Consider the following 17,690-nt stretch of genomic DNA (forward strand, 5'->3'; position numbering starts at 1 on the left):
CTATAATAAGTCTGTAGGCTGGGATTCTAGTTGATTATCTTGGTTTAGAAATAAATGGGTAACATGACCTTGTTGATTCTTCTGAAGCTCTCAGCATATTTACAGACTATTGACCATCAAATCTTACTGGACCATTTCTAAGATCTGATGGAGTGGTGTGGCTCTGCTCTTAAGGTTGATCTAAATCAGACTTCCCTGATGTGGGTCGCACTAGGCCATGCTTGCTGGGGCTGATGGGAGTTGTAGGCTAAAACATCTGGAGGGGTCACACTGGGAAAGGCTACTCGAAATCCTACCTTTCTCTATGGTACTAGAAAGCAGTAGTGCTCTACCCTGCCCTACTCTCTACCCTATAAGAGATGTCCTGTAGATTACTAAACTTTCTATCTTGTCCCTAGTACTATTTTGCATCTATAAGAAACCTATGAGATAGATCATCTGGGGATTTGGAGTGCAGAATCGTCAATACGCTAATAATTCTCAGCTCTATCTTAATTCAGAATCAGGTGCAGAGGCTTAGGTCTGAGGCTTGCAACTGGAGATTGTAATGGATTGAATGGGAATAAATATACTGAAAGTGAATTCATATGATGCATATGTAATGGTGGTAGGTGTCAACTGTGACCAGGGAATGTTGAACATGGTTGTGATGAATGGATCATCCATGAAAGACCAGGTCTTGGATCTGGCGCTACTTTTGGAAAAAATAGGTGGCACCATAGTACGAAGCAGGACTCTTTCAGTCATGGCACCCCAGTATAGAATGCTGTCACCAGCTGGACCCACATCCCAAACATTCTTAATTTGAAAAGATTTTTTTTACAAGCATTCAGGGTTTTTTGTATTTTAAGGCAAGTTATAGTGGATTACTTTTTCCCATGTATTTTAGTTAATTAATGTTAACAGTTCTTACAATTTTCCTCCATTTTAGAAGGCAAGTTAATCCACCATTTTACACTGAGAAAGACAGAACATAAAAGAAATGAAAATAAAAGTCTGCAACCCTCAAAAATTATTTGAAATGCAAAATATATCAGCGTTGTCTCTTCTGTTTTCTTTTACTTCACCTGTCAACTACAGGGCAGTGCAGGAAATGAATCACCTGCTTCCAGGATCTTTTTCTTTCATTTTAGTTTCAAATTTATTCATGAGAAGTTAGCAGACAAAGCTAGGAGAAGACAAAAGAACAGGATGATTATCTCTGCTTGGGTGAAATAAAAATGACCTGGCTAAAATATTTTAATAACCTAATCCAATTAGAAAAGAAGGGGGGGGAGAATCATAGTTCTGCAGAAATATCAATTGATGAATCCAAGATTTAACTCAATCCAACTGAAGAAAGCAGTTTTATGAACTGAGGTTTTGCAGCAATTTAAATTTTACTGACAGTTACTGTATTCATTACCACCAGAATCTTACTGGATCCAGATTATTCTCAGTGGCAAAAGAATATCCTGAATGGACTCTGTGGTCACTAGCTGGCTATTTCTGATTCATTCATAAGCAAAACATATCCCCTGTTCAGTAACACTTCATCAATTGCCTATTTGCAGTGTATGTGCGTGTATGTGTATGTTGGTGCTGGTGGTGGTGGTGAAGAGCATGAAAGGAAGAGAAGAAAATTCTATTAAGAGTGAAATAAACTCTCCTTGGTGATTTTTTTATTTACACATACACACAATTTTATTCTACCAGGTTTAAGGAGAAGATTTTGGTCTTGAATACTAGGGATGGAAAGAATATTGAATTGCACCTAATCTTGCTCAGAGCTAATTATCCCAGGTCCCATAATGACAATCCCAGCACACCTTATTTAAAACAATTGTAAGCAGAAAAGGAAATCCAGTCCACTCTTCATTGTTAATGTTAATTCTTTGTTGCCAGAAGTTCAGAGCCACACAGCTCTAGGCAACTAACACTGCATCGCAGTTTCAGTGCCATGGAATTTACTTGCTAAATCGCCAATACAGAAGTTAGAGAGAAAGTATTTGCAAGACACGTGACACTCATTGGACCTCTGGTTCCCTTTTGCAAAAACGAGGCCAAATAGCACACACATAATGCATGTGACAAATAAATGCAACCCCCCCACACACACATTCCAATTCCAAGCTACAGTTAATAAGGGAATAGTATTAAACTCTCATGCGAAGAGAAAACTCCCTGGAAAAGACCCTGATGGAAAGATTGAAGGCAAAAGGAGAAGGGGACGGCAGAGGATGAGATGGCTAGATAGCATCACCGATGCAATGAATATGAACTTGAGCACACTCCGGGAGAGAGCGGAGGACAGGATAGGGATGGGGGAGAATTTCTCCCCGAAACTTTGGGGGGCCGAGCGCCAACGCATTCGGTCCTCCGAAGGTTGTTCGGGGAGAAATTCTCCGCCCCCCTGCCCCCCCCCGGATGGGACTTACCTTTCACGAATGTCCCTCCCGGCGGCGGGTCCCGGCGGCGGTTCGGCAGGTCTTCGTCAGGGGCGGGGGCAGCAGCCGGTCTTTCGACCGGCTGCCACCGCCGCCGCCATTACAAGAAAAGTAAAAAAAAACCCACGCCCCTGTGATAGGCTACGTAACGATTAACGTAGCCTATCACGGCTAGATTTGCAAAGTCAGCCGTGATAGGCTACGTTAATCGTCACGTAGCCTATCATGGGTGACTTAAAAAAAAAAAAGCGCGTACGGCTAATGGTGGCCCCCATAGGGAGCCGCCATTCACGTTCCTTATTTGGTCCCTGTAGTCTACGTAAAGATTTACGTAGACTACGGCGAAAATAAGGACAACGCAAATAGCATTGCCCTTATTTTCGCCGTAGTCTACGTAAATCTTTACGTAGACTACAGGGACCAAATAAGGAACGTGAATGGCGGCTCCCTATGGGGGCTGCCATTTGCGTACGCGCTTTTTTTTTTTTCAAAGTCACCCGTGATAGGCTACGTGACGATTAACGTAGCCTATCATGGCTGACTTTGCAGATCTAGCCGTGATAGGCTACGTTAATCGTTACGTAGCCTATCACAGGGGTGTTTTGTTTTGTTTTTGAAGTTCGCGGCTGGGGAGATGGGGCGCTTCTCCCCGGCCTGAATTTCGGCCGGGCGAGGCGGGAAGCGTCCCCCCCGGCCTGAATTTCGGCCGGGCGAGGAGGGAAGCCTCCCCTCCCGGCCTGAACTTCGGGGGGAGCAGCGAAGCACCTCCCCCCCACCGCGAAGCAAGCTGCGAGACCAGGTAAGTGACTTTCGTGCATCCCTAGGACAGGAAGGCCTAGCGTGCTATGGTCCATGGGGTCACGAAGAGTCGGACACGACTGAACGACTGAACAACAACAATTAAACTCTCAAGTTCAGCCCTCACAAGCTGGAAGGCCAGTTCATTCAGGCAATCTGTTATTAATAAGGATTCCAGTCTTAATAAAGATTGTGCTTTATGGCCTGACTATAAAGCCTGCTATGCAAGCAAACAAGTTAGAACAGAATACTGATGGCTATGGCAATGCAATTTCACAAGCACATGGGGCTATACTGGCATTTCACAGACATCTTTTATAGCTGGCAAGACATGTCAACCCAAATATTTAGAATAGGGCATTTATTTTTTATTTCAATAAACCTGTTCTTCCGCTTTGAGGTGGTGCTTCAACTGAATGTTTTTCATTTGAAATAAAGCACTAGGAGATGGGGATCTCTTAGCACTAATAATCAAAAGTCATTGTGCACCTTTTCCATCTTTTCTTCCTTAACAGATTACTTTTCTGCTACGAAAAACAACATAAGCAGTGGTGGGAAAATGGAAGAAGGGCTACAATTGGAAGATGTCCTTGTCTGAATGCACATAAAATTCAATGAAAGGGGCAGGTCAATTGCACAGTAAAAATTTAAAAAAACTTCTTCTGGAAACACCCAAAAAGAAATTACTTTTGACCAGAAGCACTTTGAGAGTTATATCAAACATATGAAACAAACCAATTGGGCTTAAATCTTTTATTCATTCATTCATTCATTCATTCATTCATTTCATTGCCACCCAATAGCCGAAGCTCTCTGGGCCATTCACAAAAATTAAAACTACAAAGTACAACAAATCTCCACTGAAGAGATTCATTGTTGTCACAAAAGAATAAGTACGTTGGCGAAACACTTAAGTACATTGGCTAAACACAAGAAGAAGCGTGATCTTCTAGGTTCTGTTTCCTATGCTGCTTACAGTTTCTAAATCAGAGATCCTACCAGGCAAGTTAACTCGAGAACTGCACCACCTTCCCCATTGCAAACCTCCCCAAATAATTTTATCTAGTAAGTGCCTTATTTATGTTTCATATTAAGTAATTAATGCAAGCATAAAAAGCTTAAAAATATAAAACTGAGGCAGGTCTGTATGCTGTACACTATACAAACTGTAAAAAAAGTATGTGTCGAACTCTTTTACCTATCGATAGCAGGTCAACCAGTGTTTTCAGAACTGAGCAAGGCAGAACTATCACCCCCACTGCCACTATTGGAATGCAGTTTATTTTATTCCAGGCCCAATTCTGAAATTTAGATCCCATCATGCTCAATGCCATGATAGAGCTCAAATAGCTCTCCTCCCTTCCATTTCTCCCAACTCCATCAGCTTCCTTTCCAATTTACTTGTAACAGCAGTGGTAGGGAGCAGGGCTTTCTGGGGGAATCTTTACAAAGTCTTCCTGATGCCCTGAATGCTGCAGTAGCCAACATACCAGGAGCCAGGAACCTGGGAAATGTAATTCTTAATAGAGATGTCAGGAAACCTGAAAATTTCTTGTTTCAGGACTCTTTGTGCTAGGGACACACCTGTGCCAGGGATCCAGTCAAATCCAAGCTGGAAATGAATTTCTAGAAACAATGATGCCCACATGGTAATGCAAGGAAGTATTACAACTGGAAATAGTATGTATGACTTTGCCGGTAATTACAAACCTATTAGGTATGATTATGAAATTGTACTAAAATAGATTAATCTGTAGATTTGGAGATTCTGAATTATTTGATTGTGTTTGTAAGCCAGCATTGATACCTTACTGACTTAGCATTCTTCTGTTTTTGACTTTGTTCAGGCTGCTGAGCCTGCACAGTTTTCTCCAGTTTTCCATTTGTTTGTTTTTTCCCTTACTGTCTGCTAATACACAACACACAGCATATCTGCATTGATTAAAACCATAGAAAAAGCTATTGATGATTTCATGTGCATTTATTATATCATACTATTGCATCAAGGTTCTTTTTTGCGGGTGTTGCACTCAGTGAGCATATGCAGTTGTGCACATCGGTACCCATTGTGCCCCAATTCCAAAATTAATTTTAGAAAATCTTCAACTCAACCAGGGGTACAGGGAAGATCCAAGCCATGGAAAATAAACTAGAATAGGGTCAGATCATTCCTAATTTGGATAGGGGAAACACAGGTTTAAACGCCAACTTAGCCATGAAAGTCACGGTGTCCTTAGGCCTACTGCTTCCCCACCCTACCCAGTAAACTACCTCACAGGGTTGTTAGGATATATACCTTCCTGTATTCCTTGGAAGCATGCAAATATGGTAGAAGGATGCAAATATGGTAAGTTGTAATTACACCAAAAAAGCAGTTAACAGTTACTCCAGTTAGATGAATCATTGAGAAGGATGATACACTGGTTGAATACTAATCACTGAAATGAATTTTATTTTTACATGGCTGAGCCTTGCTATTCAAACATGAAAGGCAGCAAGCAAGAAGAGGATACTCACGGCATTCCTTCTCATCACTTTCGTCAAAGCAGTCTGGCAACCCATCACACTGCCAGGCTCCTGGGATACAACGTCCATTACTGCACATGAAGTTTCCAGGAATATTACATTCATTTGTGAAGTTATTCCAAGGCAATAGTTGTCCTTCTGTAACAAGAAGTGATAAAGTATACAGTGTTTACAAATGCAGAAACTGCTTTCATATCTGAAGTGACAGACAAAGTACACGTACAGAATCAAGACGGAAAGAGTTAACAGAAAACGTAAACACTCAATGGATCAGTTGGGCCTGAATTAAATCAATATTGAAAAGGCTTCCTTTTTTCTATGTTTTCCAAGAGTACTTTTTGCCATCATTTCAAAATGACTGATTCCATATTCTGCTATCTCTGAATGGCTGAGGGATAAGATGCTTTGGGAAAATAAGACAGTAAATTGTTCAGTGAAAGTTTTCTACTACATAGCACCAAACCAAATACCGCTTCATGTGAACCTTGCCTAAAAGCTGGAGATGAGATTGATAACTCTTACAGTACCATATTCATAGCAAAATACCACCTATATTAAAGTAAAACACAGAAGACTGGGAGAGGTGGGAATTTTTATATCAAAACAGTCAGGTCTCATGTATACAATCCTTATCTGAAATAGCAGTTGGCTTTTGTATTTTCAAGGGGAGTTCAGTATCCTTTGTTCAGTACGCTTTTAATTTAATCTGTGCAAATGGCACAAACCAACCTAATTAATCTGCAGAGAAATTGATGAATCACAGTTTTAAGATTTCTTTCAGATTCAGCTATCTAGGATGGGAACTCTAGAACTGAAGATCACATAAATTAATCAGTTTAAAATTAAAATAAGAGACCAAATGGTGAAAAGCAATACAAATGCATGAGGAACAGTGAGGTCATACTGTAAAATTAACAATATATTGCGTAAAACGATTAAAGCATAATAAATGAAGCAATGACAATGTGACTACCACGAAGGCAATAATAAAAGAATAACGAATAAATGAAATAAAGCAATAATTGCATTAACTAATTTAAGTCAAAACAAGAAGTAATGGGGGGCATGGGCGTGGCTAGAGTGAAACCAAGATGGACACCTAGATCTTTAGCTACGGTGCCCACCCAGCCTTTTAGCATTCTCAACTGTGTTTTAAACATCCCTCTTTAAAAACCTAGACTATGCCAGGGAATGAAACGGTCTCCTGACTCATCTCCTGATTCATTTCTCACAGCATATTTCCACCCTAAAGAACACTCAAATCCCTGAGCCCACAAGACTCTTCTCACTGTCACAGACATGGCACCCAATTTCTCTAATGCAGCAAAAGGTGCCAAAGGCAAGGATGAGAGCCAGCCCAACAACAGTCTGAAAGAACTTTTCCAACAACTACAATCAGATCTCCAAGACTAGTTGCTTACACTGGAGCAACTAGACAGGAAACTGACAAATACAGAATTCAGAGCAAATGAAGCCATGGAACTAAGCCTGACACAAGATGAGACCATTCTGAAACTTGCTACTATCACTCAAGACCTCCAGACGAACATGGATGATTTGGACAACTACAGTCATTGGTTAAATCTGTGTGTCCATTGTGTGGAGGAACATGAAAAAGGGGAGGGGGCATATGATCACATTTCTTGTTGCCTGGTTTGCTGAGATCTGTCCAGATTTACAGTTAACAGATATGGACACTAAACAAGCTCACTGGGCCCTAGGACCTTGCCCCAACTCTACAGGCCAGTATAGGGACATACTGATCTGCTTTGCAAGATATTCCCAGAAACATTAAGCTATACAGACCCTGGACAAACTTAGATCAGTGGAATGTAAAGGCATCAAAGTGCAAATATTTCAGGACCTTGCTCCTGAAACACTACGCAAGCAGAAAGTGCTGCAGCCCTATACAGACTCCCCATGAGAAGCTGAAGTGCACTACCAGTGGGGCTTTCCCTTCAGATTGCTAGTCTCTCTTGGCAGCAAGACCCTCAAACACCACAGAGGCAGCAGCTCTTTGCAAGACACTAAAGCACCTAAGTCAGCTGAAGTCCCTGATGAGGATGATCTCCACTTCTTTATGATCACTGCCAAGACAACCTTGCTTGGAAAAGAATAAATAAGAACCCTGCAATGACCCTGAAATATGGTGATGGCTGCTTGTGACTTTCAAGATGGAGGCTATTCTGCAAACATCATCATCTTAGATCTCTTTCATATTATGGTGGCCATCTTGCCTTATGATCTACAAAGGCCTACTACGGCCTCTACAGAGGCCAACTGAAGCTGCCACTCTATGCCACTGAAAAAAACAGTTTCAGGTTACTTTCAGTGTATCTTAATCATGGGAGGCCAGGCGGCAGGGGGAACATGTCTTTTTAACTCTCAACTTACCCCCTGCATTTGCCATTGGGATTACTCGGAGCAGTTAGTCCCAGTACAAGGAGTGAAGTTTGTTCATTCCCCTCCCCTCCCAGTAAATGGTTTGGTTAAAGTTCTTGTTTATTTTGTTGTTACAGTTTATGTGAATTTAACTTTTGTACTGACAGTTAAATATGGATATATGAGTGCTCAGGTTCCACTGTGGAAACAGATAGTAGCAGGTCGCTGCAGGAGCAAATCTACAACCAGACACTTGCTTTCTTACTCAGTTCAATAGCTTAAGAATCACAATGTTGAATGCGAATGGGCTGAGCTCTTATTATTAAACAATGCAGAGTAACAAATGCTCTTATGAAATGGAGACCCGATATTATAATGGTCCAAGAGACCATTTGCCGCCCCAGAGTTCAAAAAATTCTGAACCACTCAACTCTAGGAGATCAATATTATGCAGGGGGGTCATCTAAAGTGTGAGGGGTTGCCATAATCCTCACCAAGAACTTCCTGTTAAAAGTAGAAGACTGCTTTTGTGACTCGCAAGGACACTTCATTTTTTAAAAAAGTACCCTTACAGATTGCCATCTCACGCTAGTCTCCTTTTATGCCCCAAACCAGGCACAATTTCTTTTTATGGCAGACATGTTTGAGGCCTTGGCACATTTAAAAACAGGTGATGTAGAGGTTGGTGGAGACATGAATGCCATCCTTAATTGCAACTTGGATAGAAGTACTAGTGCGCTTTGACCACCTCAGGCACAAGCTGTTCTAAAAGACTTCCTTGATAAATATGGCTTTGCTGACTCGTGGAGAATGTTACATGGGAACCAACGCAACTATACATACTACTCCCCAAGGCATGGGATGTACTCATGAATACGTCCCTCTTAGTACCAGCCGCTCTCTTGCCAGATGTAACTAACACTAGCATAGGCCTGATTAATATCTCCCATGTCATTAATATTAAGCAGATATCACCCACAGCAAAACATTTATGTGGATATTGAATCTGAGCTTCCTCACAATACAGCCCTTCAAAGAGAAAATAGGTGAGAGCATAGCAAATTTTTATGCAGACAAATGACCTGCCACAGACTCCACTCCCCTTCTGTAGGACACACTGAAGGCTGTCTTATAGGGGCTGTTCATTTAGGAGGGCTCCCTCTAAAAAAACAATGAGAAAAGCAAAATGATGAAGTAACAAAAGAAGTAGGAGCCCCCTTTGATGAACATAAATGAACGGGAAGCAAAAATATGTATGCTAAACTAGTGGCTAAATGGGCAGAAGTTAAAGCTCTTGAAATGGGCAAAATACAATCCTCCTTAATCTATCTACAATGCAATTATTATGAATTTGGAAACAAGGGAACAAAGCTACTTGTTAGGACCCTCAAACCAAGGAGTGCTAGAGCAACAATCCCGGATATTCTAACAATAACAACGATGACAACAGCAACAAAAAGTCAATAAAACCAATCCTAAGATTATTAGCAAAACTTTTCAGGAGTTCTATGCCACTCTGCACATGTCAGAAAACCCTAATCCCTCACCTATACATATCTTTACAGATTCCTTAGATATAAAAACAATTGGGACTGAACACAGATCAATGCTTAACCAACCTATAACAGAACAAGAGGTCACAAACTCTATTAAACAGCTGAACCCAGGCAAATCCCCCAGCACTGATGCTTTGACGGGGGAAGCTTTTGCAACCTCAGTCTCACCACGTCTCTTTAATGAAATCCTGCAAGGCTCCAGGATTCCAGAATCTTGGAAAAGAGCAACAGTGCTAGTTATTCTTAAGGATGGCAAAGACCTAAAACTACCAGGGTCCTACTGTCCAATCACATGGCATAACCAAGATACCAAGCTGTTTACATCCATCCTGGCCAAGCAACTGAATCAACTCATCACACAGTACATCTATACAGATCAAACAGGATTCATGCCAGGCTATCAGATGGGTGATGCTATCCAAAAGGTCTTAAACGTTTTCAATCATAGCAACTCTATTAAATCCCCGGTCTCTATTGCATCCTTAGTCACTTTAAAAGCCTTCAGTCAGCTGGAATGGCTCTATCTGCTCAAAGTTTTACAAAAAATAGGCATGGATGAGCATTTCCAGACAGAACCGGCCCAGCTCTACGCTGTCACGGAGGCACTCATCCATACAAATAAAATGGACTCTCTAACTATACAATTGCGTAGGGAGATAAAACTCCCTCTTTTTGCCATTGCTATAGAACCCCTAGCACGAACAATTCATCATCACCCTAAAATTAAAGGGGTTTTGATAGGCCCCACTACCGTCTGATTAATCTTTTTTGCAGTTTATTTCCTTCTATTTCTTTCCCATCCTGAGACAGCTGTACCAGCACTTAAAGAAACATTGGCCACTTCCTAACACCATATTGGTCTTTAAAAAAATTATGACAAATCTGACTTATTTTGCCTACAAGCACCACTTCAAACACAAAAGAAACTTCAAAATATATCCCAACTAGCTTTGAGACACTCCTGCCTAAAATATCTAGGCATTCAAATACTAAAGGCCTTGCAACAGCAAGTTCCAGGAAACTACACACCTGTTGTAAAATGGATGAAACATAAATTAAAAACATGGGCTAATTTGAAGCTATCCATTCTGGGCAACATTGCCTCTATAATAATGATGATTCTGCTCAAGCTTCTTTTCCTCTTTCCCATGATTCCTATTCCCCCAACAAATAACAAACTGAAAAAATGGCAAGAACTATTAGATAGATTTATCAACAAGGAGGGAAAATCTAGATTAATTAAGGCTGCACAGTACCACAGCTAAATGACAGGAGATGCTATACCCAGTTTACTATTGTATATTGTCTGTTTCCATATCAAGCAATTAACAAGCATCATAAGAAATGATATGGGCATATCCTGGTTTTCTGTGGAAACCTTAAACAGCGTCCTCCCACACTAAGCACTTCCCTTTAAGAAACGTATGAAAGAAGAAATAGAGAAGGTTGAAAACCCCTTCTATAAATTTGGAAACCGTGAGCCAAATTTCTCCCCCCCCCCCAATTTTAGACCACTCTAATTCTGTAGGACCAGACAAACCAGCACAGTCCCTGGGTTGGAGGGAGAGGGGATTTCTCCAGGTTAGAGACTTGTTTATATGGGGACAGCCCATCTCCCTCCCTGTCTTGGAGGTGTGTCCACAGAGGGTGAAGGTTTCCTGGCTACAAAAACACCAAATCAATTTTACTACAAGAGTAGCTAGAGAAAAAGGTATTCCTCAAGCGCTAATGATCTTTGAAAATGCATGCTTACCCCAGAGTGGTTCCACAGAGGGTCTACTCTCCACACCATAGATCTCATCTATTGAAACTGATCCTGGCTAAAATTAGTATGGGAAGCTGGCCTGAACACAACTATAACCGTCAACCCACCCTTCACATATTTGCAGCATAAATAAGCAAAACCACAATGAAGTTAACATACCTGTGGCACTTCATACTGACTAAAATACATAATTTAAACAAATCTCTTTCACTATCATGCTGGAGAGGATGTGGTCACATTGGTTCCTTAATACATATATAGCAATTATGTCCAATAGTTATAGATCTTTGGAACCAAATTCTTTCTACAATATGTGAAATTACTGAACAGTGAATTAAAAATTGTGGAGCCCTACTTCTACTTTCAATTTTCAAAGATGAAAATGAACACCTTGTACATAAAGACTTGATTGCTCTTATTCTTGCAGCTACCTGACTTGAGATTGCATTAAACTGAAAATCATCTATTGGACTATCAATACAAAAATGGATGAAAGAATATGGAAAACTGTTCTTTATGAAAAGCTGACACATAGACTGAGACTTATAAAAGGATTGGAAAACTGAGACAAAGGGCTTCTCTACATGAGCAATTTACTGCTTGCTCGTGATTGGCCACTCAGGGAAGTCTGCGGGTCCTTTACACGAACAACATTGTCAACCTCTAAGATGTCTCCCACGCTTTTCCCTGGTTATCCCACTTTCAAAAAGATCAGAGATATGCTGAAATAAAAATGAATGTGTCATAGTGGCAGTGTAATTCAGCCACTAGATGGCACCATTTCATTGAACATAGAGGGCATTGCTGTGGCGGAGAATTTCTCCACGAATCTCTGGGAGGCCGAATGCCAATGCATTCGGCCCCCCGAAATTGGTGGTGAAATTCTCCGCCGGCCCCCCGCCCTCCCCGGGATGGGACTTACCTCGTGTGAATGTCCCTCTCGGCGGCGGGTCCCGGCGGCGCTTCGGCAGCGTTTCGGCAGGGGCGGCGGCCGGTCTTCTGACCGGCCGCAGCCATTGCAAAATTAAAAAGTAAAAAAACAACAACACACACCCGAGATAGGCTACGTAACGATTTACGGCTAGATTTCCAAAGTCAGCTGTGAAAGGCTACGTAAATCGTCACGTAGCCTATCACGGGTGACTTTGGGGGGGGAAAAGCGCGTATGCAAATGGCGGCACCCATGGGGCACCGCCATTTGCGTTCCTTAGTTTGGCACTTCTAGTCTACGTAAAGATTTACGTAGACTACGGCGAAAATAAGGGCAACGCAAATAGCGTGCCCTTATTTTCGCCGTAGTCTACATAAATCTTTACGTAGACTAGACGTGCCAAACTAAGGAACGTAAATGGCGGCGCCCCATGGGCGCCACCATTTGCATACGCGCTTTTTTTTTTCAAAGTCACCTGTGATAGGCTACGTGACGATTTACATAGCCTATCACGGCTGACTTTGGAAATCTAGCCGTGATAGGCTACGTAAATCGTTACGTAGCCTATCACGGGTGTGTGTTTGTTTGTTTTTTACTTTACTTATTTTTTTTGTGGCCGGGTAGACGGGCGCTCCTCCCCTGCCCGAATTTCGGCGGCGAGGGATGGGGCACCTCCCCCCCGGCCTGAATTTCGGCCGGGCGAGGCAGGGCGCCTTCCCCCCTCGCCTGAACTTTGGGGGGAGAACCGAAGTGCCTCCCCCCCACCGCGAAGCAAGCTGCGGGACCAGATAAGTCCCTTTCGTCCATCCCTAATTGCTGAGTTTTCAATTCTATATCATGTGCTCGCTGTCTAAAGGAGCCCGTCATTATCCTGCAAAAAAAATGAAAGCAGAAAGCCCTGGTAAAGTTGCAGGATTTTAGTCTGGTGTAGAAATGTTCTTCATAGAAGCCTGGTATCCATTTACTGCATATGCAATGCACCTCTGGCCACCCTTTCTCCTCCACCTGCACCATTCAAATTCTGGAATGATGCATGGTATCACTGGTAGCTTCATAATCTATACCTGTTTTGTTTTTGTATATTAAAATTCAATTAAACGCAAACAAACATACAAAAAACAAGTAGTAATAGTTGGCAAATGGAACATAAGAAAACCACCACCAATAAACCTTAACTTGGTCTAGCCCTTCTACAGTTCAGCATTCTAATTTCCCAACTGTTTTAGCACGTTAGTATAAAATTCTAAAAAGTAATATCCAGTTTTATTAGCTACTTTAAAAGCATTTACAATTCATATCTATTCTAACTATATAGCAGCCAATCAATTGTGGGATTCAGGATTCTTAGGCTGTTTCAAGATGAAAGTTCCAAACATTGAAATAATTCCTTTTATAAAATATTGGGGAGGGAGAAACTTATTTTGTGAAAAAAATAAAAATAAAATAAAGTTAGGAAAAGTCAAGAATAGTGTTGCCAAAAGGAAAATTAAGCTTTAAATTATAAAGGAGATATAAGAGAGAAATCTAGTCGGAGCTATGAATAGAAACTATAAAAACAGTCCATGGAAGAAAGCAGTCCATGGGATACTCTTGACCAGGAAAAGATAGAAAGGCTTAAAAGTAAAAAGTGCAGGGGAAAAAACTTATAGAGAAAAATAGAATCCTAGGAGTGGGTTCTCCATTCTTCAATAGAAGAGATTAGCCAAGTCAAAGATCCAGAAGCATTAGGAAGGCAGAGCAAAACAGTGTGTCTGAGACAATGTGAAAGCCAGTTTAGGAGAGGTAAAAACATTCACCTTCTAAGCATCTATCCAAAGGTCCTCTTTTTCCAGTTCTGGGAGAGAAGCAGGCAAAAACATCCTAGAGGAAGCAGCAAGTAAGGAACAGAGCTAACTTCTTTATTATCCTCCTGAATATATAAAATTTTGCTTTTCTCTTAAAAAACAACAACCCTAGAAAAGTCTCCTGCAATGCACATGGTTGTTAATTACTTCATCCTCTTGAGTATCACTATCCCCAATTAAAATTCATTCTATACTGATTGATACCCAAGTCAAGACAGTTTGTAACTAACTTTGTCTTTGATGTCAATTGTCCCAATTAAAAATGAGACAAGCAGGTGTGTTATCAGAAGACATCAAGTCCAGAGCAATAAATTACATATAGATAATTAAAAGATGCAGCAAAACTGAATCTAATAAGAGCTGTGTGTAAAATCTGCTTAAGGCACAATCTGAGGCATGTTTATACAGAAAAAAAAGTCCAACATTCCCTAGCCAGCCACGCTGGCTGGGGAATGCTTGGAGTTGTAGAACTTTTTTCCTGTCTAAATATGCATAAGATTTTTCCTTTAGAGTCTCAGCATATTCAAGGTTCTATCTTCCTCCCTACAAACAGATAAATAATTATATTGTTAAGAGCTGAAAGTTAAATTGTTCAAAATTGCCTATGTATGTTTCTCTGTTTGTAAGTTGTTATTTTTCATCTCAATTCTTTTTTATTTTAACCACTTTAGAATATCTACTCCAATTAAAAATATCAGATCTTTTCAACTTTCTTTGTGGCTGCAGTTTTAATGGAGGATACCGAAACAGGTGTCTACTGTCAGTAAAAATTACGAGGGTTCTTCTTTGTCACTTATCAGCTAGACTTCTTGGTTAAGACCTACCAATCATCATAAATTTGTCCAATCTTACATCTGTGCCAAAAGATTAGAACATCTTCCCTGCGCTCAGCTTCAAACTGGAAAATACAATCTTGGCTGCATAATGAACCACCATTCCAAACTTTTAGCTCAGAGGATGGAACCCCAAACTCCACACACCTTTCTTTTTTCAAGTACACCTTGGGCCCAACATTAGGACCTAGCCAACAAAAATTAATCTCTAGTTTCTCTAATAAAGGGTTGTATCCAATGCCACCCCCTCTGAGAATAGAAGGAATCCTTCTGTCCTCAGAAGGATCTTTGATCTAGCAAAGATGTCCATTAATACCCACTTTTCCACTTTCTGTGCTGTTCCAGAGTGTTTCCTGGAACAGATTTTCAGGGGACTGCAGGAGAAATCAGTTAAAATTCCACTCCTTACATTAAGAGAGGCCTTATTGCAGGGTTCCCAAGCTTTTTGGACCCATGGGGACATTTGGGAAACTGCTGTGGGCACCACTACAAAATGGCTCCCACAGAGGATGTGGCTAGTCACATAATGGCTGCTGTGTGATCCTGGCTAGTCAAATGTGTGCTAAAGAAATGGGGGGAAGACAAACAGTGAGGCTAGAGGCTGGGAGGGAGGGGAAAATAGCAAGGCAAAGGGGTAGAGGACAGATAAAGAGCAAGGCTAGAGACTAGAAAGGGAGACAAAGAAGATTACCCTAACCTTTACAAGGTTTTTATTTAAAAAAACAACACTTTTTTTTAAGGGGGCAGGGAGTGGAGAGCTTTGTAGGCACCATTTAAGGCACCTGCAAGCACTGCATTGAAGACCCCTGCTCTATTGGATCAAATGCCCTTCCACAAACAAAAGGGCACCATTGAATACAACCCATAAGAACTACCATATTTGTCCTTAGTTCTTCTCTATGCCATACAAGGGACCACTTATGTATGTTCCACTTATGGCTGAATAACTTGCTTTTGTATTTTTAAACTGAAAGCAGCTACTGTTTGTTCACCTTAACGTGCCTTACTGCAACCTGAGATCTTTTTGACTAGGCAATATCTAACCTAATTAATTCTGCAAAGCATCTCATCCAATCCATTTTAAAACTGGAAATACAGACTGGAAATGCACCCACTATCTTCTCCCACTTTCTAATATTAATTCATACATAACATGCTGTGCCAAAAAAAGACTACATTTCCACATTCATGCAATTAGCTTATCTCTATAATTCCAAATTATTCAGAAAACTCCAGAATTAGTGGGCTGGCTAATAGTGGGGCGGCTTTTCCTTGTGATAAAGGAAATTTGCCAAGTCCAGCAACTTAGAGCCAAACTACATGTTACACTAATTGCATAGCACGTAGCTGGCGCTTATTCTTTTTTTCCTATAAGTGCCATTCTCTAAATGGCACTTATAGTAAAAAAGTATAAGTGCACAATTTATACAAAAAAGTATAAGTGCACAATTCAGATCGGGACCACCATGATCTGGGAGGGGAGAGTTAAACCTTCCCCCGACACACAGTGTTTCCCCAAAATTCCCCCCTTCAAAGAAGTAGGGGTTAAAAAGGAAGAAGTCTTGATTAGGGCTGAGACTTTTTTCTTTTTTAACCCCTCCCCCCACAGTGAAGAATTTTGAGGCGAAATGGTGTGGGAGGGGAAGGTTTAATCCTCACTTCCCAGAGTGTGATGGTCTCAATCTGAATCAGGGTGGCAGACGCTTACACTAGAGTAAAAAAAGAAGTCTTGGCTACATGCTACATGATTTGAGTAACGTAGCTTGGCTCTCAAGTGCACTGTATTTGATACAGACATTATTTTACCTCTGGTTCACTATGTACTATTGGAGGAACAGCTGCATAATCAAATTTGTATCTTTCATATGGATGTACAAGATCACAGGTCCAATCCCATTATGTCCAGTTAAAATATATATTAAACAGCAGGGCTTGGAAAGATTATTACATAAAACTCTGGAGAGCTGCTGTCCATCAGAATAGACAGTATTGGGCCTTGGTATGACATGCAAAAGTATCTGCTTTTCTAATGAGCTATTACCCCTTCCTGTTTTGGAGTGCACCATTAAGGTCAATGTCAGAAGAAACCAGGAAATTAACATCAAGCTCTGCAAATATGATGTGCAGCCTATAGCAGTTAATTTGGGGACATAAATGTTTAATGCTTGTTAAATCAGCTTTGACTCAACAAAAAAGGCACCAAAAAATTCCACCATCAAAGAAGAAACATCATGTTTAAATTAATAGGTAGTTTCCAAGTTAATACAAGATGAACTTCAGAGAGCTTGCCATTCTCAACTTTCAAATCTATCTTCAGAACCTGAATGAAATTATCTGACTACCCCTCAATTATTTTGACTAATTTTAATCCTTGTGTCTACTTCTATTTACATTGCCCATTGACTACGCTGGAAATACCCAAGCCCAATTACAGATGCTACAATGTTGAGTCGTAAAACGAGTGGATAGATATCAATATAACTCACATTTGTTCACATAGCTAATATAACTATGGAATGCTTGAAATCCACAGTCGAGAACTGGAGAACTACTGTATTCCTTTCTCCATATCCTTTGGCTGTATACCCAAGGCAAACGTTACAAAAAATTTACATGTCAGGGTCAAACC

At 40.8% G+C, this 17,690-nt stretch overlaps 1 protein-coding gene across 13 annotated transcripts in view; it reads right to left on the bottom strand.

Annotated features, from left to right (window-relative positions):
- LDLRAD3 (low density lipoprotein receptor class A domain containing 3) overlaps positions 1 to 17,690 on the bottom strand; it is a 357,700-nt gene that overhangs the window by 272,706 nt on the left and 67,304 nt on the right. For 12 of the 13 annotated variants that reach the window (XR_014790386.1, XR_014790392.1, XR_014790391.1 and 9 more), the window contains one exon: positions 5,742 to 5,888. Coding sequence is in view for 5 of the 13 variants with exons in the window: in XM_084851213.1 (XP_084707339.1) it covers positions 5,742 to 5,888 (147 nt within the window). In the remaining 8 variants the exon portion in view is untranslated. Of the gene's footprint in view, positions 1 to 5,741; positions 5,889 to 14,180; positions 14,245 to 17,690 lie in introns of all 13 variants that reach the window. The other variant, XM_084851220.1, reaches the window with a different exon arrangement.

Source organism: Heloderma suspectum, chromosome 1 (assembly GCF_057233095.1).
Source record: "Heloderma suspectum isolate Gila_16-S chromosome 1, 16-S_ref, whole genome shotgun sequence".
NCBI classification, from domain to species: Eukaryota; Metazoa; Chordata; class Lepidosauria; order Squamata; family Helodermatidae; genus Heloderma; species Heloderma suspectum.